Source organism: Pinus tabuliformis, chromosome 4_1, assembly GCF_031772625.1.
Source record: "Pinus tabuliformis cultivar Carrire ecotype Pingquan chromosome 4_1, CPIR1, whole genome shotgun sequence".
NCBI lineage: Eukaryota > Viridiplantae > Streptophyta > Pinopsida > Pinales > Pinaceae > Pinus > Pinus tabuliformis.
Window position 1 is genome coordinate 817,050,056 of NC_142303.1, and position 7,941 is coordinate 817,057,996.

General features: G+C 35.8%; 1 protein-coding gene across 2 annotated transcripts; it reads right to left on the reverse strand.

Moving 5' to 3' along the window:
* Positions 1 to 2,876: 2,876 nt before the first annotated feature.
* LOC149178739 (large ribosomal subunit protein eL29y-like) lies at positions 2,877 to 7,229 on the reverse strand. 2 transcript variants are annotated; one of them, XM_089420416.1, is made up of 3 exons: positions 7,072 to 7,229; positions 3,422 to 3,526; positions 2,877 to 3,275 (listed from the first exon to the last, which is right to left on the reverse strand). In XM_089420416.1, exons 2-3 carry the CDS (start codon positions 3,521 to 3,523, stop codon positions 3,180 to 3,182), a joined length of 198 nt encoding a protein of 65 aa, XP_089276542.1. In that variant the 5' UTR covers positions 3,524 to 3,526; positions 7,072 to 7,229; the 3' UTR covers positions 2,877 to 3,179. The 2 variants fall into 2 exon arrangements, with proteins under 2 accessions (XP_089276542.1, XP_089276543.1); XM_089420417.1 differs by having other exon boundaries at positions 3,422 to 3,523; positions 7,072 to 7,221.
* Positions 7,230 to 7,941: the final 712 nt, after the last annotated feature.

Sequence of the window (7,941 nt, forward strand, 5' to 3'; positions counted from 1 at the left end):
CTTCTTATCAATGGTTTTAATAGGGCACCCTCTACCCATATCCATATGTTGCTGCCATGTATTCCATAAGGTTGTCGAGGGACATCTTTCCCAAGAAAAGATTATCTAACGTCTCCATCATATCATGCAATGAGAGGATGTATGAACTATTAATGACGCTTATTCTTTAAGGTTGTGGCGGGATATCTTGCCCAAGAAAGATACAATCTATCTAATGTGTCCATCATCATGCAACGAGAGGAGCTCCTAAAACATATCTACAAAAGTGTAACTCTTCCAGATCTGGGTCATCACCTTGTTCACAACCAACATCAGCCCCATTCGGACAACTTCATGTCCCCTCCTAACCTCAATTCAGCAATTACAAGTCAAGAATGCCACCTTAGCGACACAACTAAAGGATTCAGTGGACATTCTCATCCATCAGAGATGTCATACGAGTTCAAGATAATTGTGCAAGGCTCCAATGCAGAATTGACGAGCTCAAGTCAATCCACCAAATAGAAATGTGGAATGTCAACTCCATCGATAATACAACTAATCCAATTAACACATTTGAATGAGTGGACTCCTGCACTGGGTCAAGCGTTGAGATGGTTAACGCCCCTAATCAACCAAGTTGATAATTAAAACTCCTAATCTTCAACAACCACTATCAATATACAACGTACACTTGAATATCTATATTTGTGTTGGATGGTCAGAACTCAAAGCCCTCTATTTTGGACTAGAATATTATCAAAAAGGTACTCTCCTTTTTGTAAAAGCGACATGCTTTTTATAGCAAATTTTACAATTAAAGAAATAATTTTGGTAAACACAACTAAAAAATTTCACATCAATTCATTTTAACATGGCCCCACCATTCATGATATAAATATGCAACTTACACAATTTCATTATTCAATTGAAGAAGAACCAAAAATTTAATGAACATTTTGGTTAAGAAAAATATTATTTTTTTATAGAATACAAAAATCATTTTTATGTTCCATTTAGCAGGACATCTTGACAATTTTGTGAAATAGATTTTGAATGAATATAAGGAAGTTTTGACAATTTTGTGAAATAGACAATGAATGAATATAAGGAAATTTTGACACTTTTTGAACGAATGCAAGGAACAAAAACAAAAAGTAGTATTTATTTCAAAGCTAGAATTGGCATAATTTGGTTTTTTTTTATACTAGAAATAATCCTTAAACATTTCTTGACATTTTGCGAATATCGTGTAATAGTAGACTTGTAATAATAGCTAGATAGATGGATGTCCTATTGTAAAATTTCCACAAAGCTGCCACAGCATATTTGTACTTTTTTTTATTCTATAGAATAACAAAAAAGTATCTTTTTGAATGAAAAAAACATCTTGTAATAGCCTTATATTGACCTCCTTTCCTTTCTGGTGTTTACATTCAAGTGAAATGGGAATTACTCGCATTGCTTAGCTTGTTGTAATTTAGGCTCCCATATGAACATGCATTTATCATTTTCCCATTCACGTTTGACTCTGGTTATTTACAACGGATTCCAACATGCATCTTTCTTCAATCGTTATAAAAATAGAAATGACACCATTGTTAATTTTGTGATAATAAATAACCAGGCCTCATGGCAGTACATGTGTTGCAGTTGAGACTAATATGACTAGCACCTGGTGCTATCGACTATGTAGCTGCAGTTGAGATCATTATAACTAGCCCCTGGTGCTAATGTATCAACTCCTGTTGCAGGCCGATGCAATAAAATATAAAATTTAGTTTTGCTTCTACATTTTCGTAACATATTCGTTCAATGAGCATTGCTGCAGTTACAAGGGCAGAATTGAGTACGTGTTGTCTTAAAAGGAAAGCAACTAGCATACACCGCAATCACTTCTGCATCTGAGCTGCCAAAATAAAATAAGGGAAAAGTCGAAATAACATTCAGCTGGGTCATCGATTGAATAGGAACCATGCACATTTTATGACAACACACAATCATACTAGGATATTCATTACGTTTTATTATTATATGCATGCCACAGATAATTGCAAAAAACTCGATAGATAAACAAAACACTGACAGATAAGCAGAATACGTAACGCGTTCTGGATGCTATAAATTTCATCAAAATATTTAGACCCATTTTTCTTAATCAAATCCCCAAGACATACAAAAACATAAGCATGAAAAAAAAATGAAATTATAAACCCGTTTAAACCAGTTCTACAATACTAGAAGCAGGGATGCATGGAAAAAGATAAAAAAAATTCATCGTATCCTATCAAGTCAAAATCATAAACATCAATTTCATGCAATTCTACAAAATCAAAGGATTTGGGCCGTAAGAAATGAAATTCAAAATGATGTTACAGTGACTGAGCTGGAAAAAACATTTCAGACACCAGGTTCATATCTTTTACGGTGAGAAACTTAGGAAACGCACTGTGGGCTTGTTTTTTGTGATGAGAAACTTTTAGGACATCTTTGCAACTGAAGTTTATTGCCTCTGTTACAGGAAGCTGTCACAAACATCACCCCAGTCCCCTCAACCCCAGTAAAGAGGGGGAGATGAAGAAGCTGGCATAAACATCACCCCAGCCCCCTCCCCTCAATAAAGAGGGAGGCAAAGGGCAAAGGAGGGGAATTAGATACTGCAGACATTTATATGGGCAATACCCATATGAATGGGTGTCTAGTCATGTATCTACATTTCAAATGGGGCAGATAATGGGCAAGTGTTGCTTAGAACCTTTGTTGAAAGTAGTCTTTCATAAGCTCTGAACTAAAATCTACTTTCATAAAGCACAAAAATGGAAATTTAGATGCATGTATATTTTGAAGGAAAAAAGACATATGTAAGGACTTCCTATTCATATGACATCAACATGATCTTCGTAAAAAGCCCAACCTGATTAGTATTGTATTAAGATAAAAATTAAACTTGCAAAAAACAGGCAAACAGGATCCAATATCACATAGTATAACTGGAAAGTGTGATCAGTGCATATCCTACTTAATCAAATCAACAATGCCAGTTTAAATCTTTCAAAATGAAGAGCTGATTTCCAGTACCTAGAAAGAACAAAATTCTACACCGTGTTTAACAATACTGAATCAAGACATTTCAACATACTTCTCATTTTCAGACACGGAAAATGTGAGGCAGAGACATCTATCTAAATAAAATAGCCTATTTATGATTCCTCCTCAGATCCAGTGCCAGAGCCAGCTCCACCGCCTTGATTATGCTTCCTAGCATACCTCTGGTTTCTTAGGAACTTTGGGTCCATCTGCAAAAACAAAAACAAAAAACGAGAAATGTTATAAATGTCCATACAATTCCAGAAAATAAATTACATCATAGAGTCCTCAAAATGAATCTCATAAGCCCAAAATTTTGCAGAACATTAACAATGAATAAGAAATGATGGCATACCCCTTTTCTTGATGTGTGTCTGTGCTTTTTTGGCTTCTTAATTCCATTCTTGTGATTCTTGTAAGATTGGTTGTGAGCTGTGTGATTCTTTGACTTTGCCATCTTCTGCAAGGTTTGGCATTTAGTACTCTTAATGATATAATAGAAAAAGCAATCAACAATCATTCAACTTATGATTCAACAATCAAATGCAATATTCAGAATATCACTAGCAGTCACAGTCTAGCACCCTACAGCCAACCTCACCCAATTAATTCTTTTACTGTATTGCTTGTGCTCAATTTTATTAGAGAGAAATTTAAGCAACAACTAAAAAACGATATAGCACCCCAGGCCAGGCCAACATATAGAACTACATGTCAATATTGTTTCCAGACTTATTTTAACATATTATATACGCTCAATAAGAAAACCCATGTACAAAGAATGCCCTATTATATATTTTTTGAATTAATCACATGTACTCACCAACATTGATACAGGTAGCATCCTTCATACAATGTATTGTTGACACAGGTAGCAACAACCTTGTCAAAGTCTCCTAAATAAGATAAATAAATTTGACAAGACATTTTCCATAGCCACTACACCTTAGGATGGTGAGCATTGTTTTCCATAGCCACTACACCTTAGGATGGTGAGCATTGTTTAGCATGTGTAAGTGTGGAAGCCATTTGCTAAATAATTAGAATAGATCTGATCCATTATATTGGATTTATTAAGCAATGAGACAGATCAAAGATTCAAAAAGAAACCAGGTACAACCATCTCAGCACTTAAAAGATCCAAGGCTAAAAGGGGTCTAGGATAGTTTATTTTATGATTATGGTAAAATAATGGTGGTGTTATTCTACTCTATTGTTACATTGCAGAACATGACTTTTTCATTTTGTTTTATAAGCATTACATATATATTATAGACAGACAGACATGGCACGTCTCTTTTCACCTAGGCTATAGAGTGCACCTCACTTCTCTTTGTGCAATTAGAAAAATAAATCTTAAGATCAACCGATTATTTGACATTGCCACAGCTGAAAGCAGGTGGAAATCAATAAAATCACAAAAGCATTTTGTCAGTCATTCCAATGTTGCATTTTTCCCATTGGGACAAGGGAACTTGTTTCTTCCTGTCAGGCCCGCTAACATTAGATTGAAAATTGCACATGCTTGATAAATTTCCAACTTGGACTCGTTAATGAAGCAAAATGGTAACAAAGGATATGACCCATGGCCAATTGGTCCCTTCGAATTTTAAAAGAGTATTATTGAAGGGTTCATAATTCGTGCAGGGAAGTTGCACACAGGTGCAATACTACAGCAGGCATTTCTGTTAATAGCATTGCCTACTTAATCCCACTGGCAATGTCTCTACAGTGTATTCGTATTCATTACCGTAATAATGTCAAAGCCTTGACCTTTGAAGTCAGATATTTGATTTGGCCAGCAGATTTCTACTTCAATCTCTCTTTTCCAAGGATTCATTACTCCTTTTACACAGTATCCAAAATATTGTGACAGCAGCTAATGTAAAATTACAGTATTCCAATCCTTTCAAATCATGCATCTGACATTCATTGTCTCCTATTATCACTTGATGTTGCAAATATCGCTTCTACATCAATTAAGGGTCCAGAAAGAAACTTATTGGAAATATTGAGGTGGAAAATATTGGGAAGACAGCAGCATAAAATTGGCCTGAAAAAAATTGAGAAATTCAGCAATCTGAAAAAATATCGGAAATTTCAGGAGAAATTGAAATACTTGAAACACTGCTTGAACTAACAGAGCTGGCAAATTTGTGTACATACATAGCAAGCATAAGAAGCGTTAACTCCCTCTACATCAAAGTAGTACTTTTATAGGGTAAGGAGAACCCGTTCCAAGCCTCAGTTGACATTACTCCAAGAACGTATGCATGGACATAAGGTTGCAATTCCATCTCAGCCAGATGCAATCCACGTTGTAACGAATGATAATTAATGTTTAATGTTTAAATTAGATGAGGGGCGAGAGCCTTACCACTTGTAAAAGAGGACACTAAAGTATTTAAATAAGGGCTGTTCCCTAAAATAGTCCTCGAAATTGTTGAGGCAAGCCAGCCCTTTATGAACTTGAGATTAGTGAACTGGACTATTGAACTCCTGAACGAGATTGATCACCCAATCCACATTGTGAGAACCTTGTCGGAGCAGCTACTTAATCTGTATGTCTACCAACAGACGTGTTCTAAGATCCAGGAACTGACAGCACAACACTTTCAACAGACATGAATGTTGAGCTGGTCACATGCTTTGAAACATCTGGAACTTCAGGAGTAACCGTACCTCCCATTTTTCAGTCCAGTTCTATTCATGCTTCTTCGAGAATTAGTTCATTATACATATTGTAAACCCAGCGTTTCCAAATGTCAATACCTCTTTCTGTACACTTGGTACGGGAATCTTCCCAACTGGTATGTAAATACTTCACAAGGAGAATTATAATACAGCTTGGACCGCTGAACATGTAAGCAAACAAAAAACGAGGCGAACCCCCAACAAAAAGCCTGCCTAAGAATGTACCACCCAAACCATATTATTACAGCAACTTATTTGGGGATTGTGAAGAGTCAAGCTACTAACAAAATTATCTAGTGGTTCAAAGTTATCAACACATTGCCCCCAAGATTTCTCGAAAACTTACGGTCATAAAATCAATGAACCGAACATTTCACAGTGGTCGAAAAGCCAACTTAAAATTACACTTCACTAACATGAACTCTTACAGTACTTCATTTGGGAATGGTGAAGACTAGTATCGAGGATCGTTGGTTCGAGGTCATTAACATGATGACCCAAAGATTTGTCAATGGCTTAGTCATCAACACAATGGTCTAAAGATTTCTCACCGGTTCAAGGTCACTGATGTGACGCCCCATTTACATACGAATAGATAGCCATCGATATAGCGCCCCTTTTACATTAATACAAATAGATAAACAGTCATATACAGCAGCCAGGACACAGTTTACAAAGGTAGATCACCTGCCCAACAGTAGGGCAGATGAGTATACTGTATTTTGTTTAAGAAGATGAAAGCTTCAGTAGGTATTGAGCAAGCATACAAACAAATAGGCATGTGATTGAACTGGTAGACCTCGAAGCTGAATGTACCCATCTGGAATATACAGTACTTTAAATCTGACATTTATACTTGAGAAGAAAATATAGCCAAGCAATAGGATAACCCAAACAAAAAACCTAAAGTGCCGCTGAATAAGCGTTAAACAGCGACCTCGTAAAATAAGGCCAGATCCATAGCCCATGGCTATGAAAGTACAGGTAAACAGAACGGCCATGACAGACAAGTTTGGTAAAACCACAGATATTTAAATAATGGAAAAAGAAAGTACTCTTTCGGGAATCATCTTACACAAATTCAAGCAAAACCCCAAAAGGAAGAGGATTTTGAAGAAAACTGCAGAAACCTAAACCCTAATATCGAATGCATTTCCTGTTGATATGTCGAGGAATCTATCAACGCTGTCGCTTCACACAGCCTACATGCCCTATCAGATCTACAATAAAATGGCAGAAAAGATGCACATGAAATGGACCCTCACGCAATCATTGATTCATGGCGCAGTGTTATGGAAGAAGAGCGCATACCTGTGTCTAGCAGCAATTCGTTTGCAGACTCCTTGCAACTGGTTCCTCTTCCGAACGAGAATGAGAAAAAGTGTTACGACATAGGGTTTATACCAAACTCTCCTTATCGTGCTCAAAACCCTAGCGCATTGAGTACATACGATCACGTTTTATGTTTTGATTTATCGAGTTTTTAGAATATCGAAAAATTGGGGTGTAAATCTTAGTGTGTTTAAATAGTTTAAAAGTTGTAAAAATGTTGAATTATAATAGTTTATTACTATGTTTGAGATGTCGTAGTTTAATGATGCTATAATTTTATTTGGAAAATAATGGAAATTTTGATATGATTTTGAGAATAGTATAATTTTTTGGAAATCCAGGTTACATTTGTCAAGTTTTAGGATTTTGGGTGCCCCGTGAGATGGTGTTGAATCTATTTTCACCATAAAAAAGGATTCAAACACTCCAAGTATTAGATTTCTTGAAAATTTTATTGTTGAATTCCAATGAGAATTTCACCCTTCGGGGAAATTGTGGCCTTGGTAAAAAACGACGTTTGCTATTCATACATATACATATATTAAATTATGTTTACTAGTACATATATTAAATTCTTCTTTATTCACAAAGAATATATGTTTTTCTTGTTTATGGAGAGTGATTTCTCTAGTTTTGTTGGCCATAGGACCTTCTACTTTGTTGCCAACCAAATCTTTTTTGAAGGTGGTTCTAACTTCTTAAATCTAAACCAAATGACTATAGTAAACATATATTTTGAGACAAACCTTGACCGCTAATGCAACAAATCTTCTAATACAATCCCCTAACCAAGTTTTTCCTCCAACAATGTCACTTCCACTTATGCCCTAAGTGCCTCCTTTTAGTGTA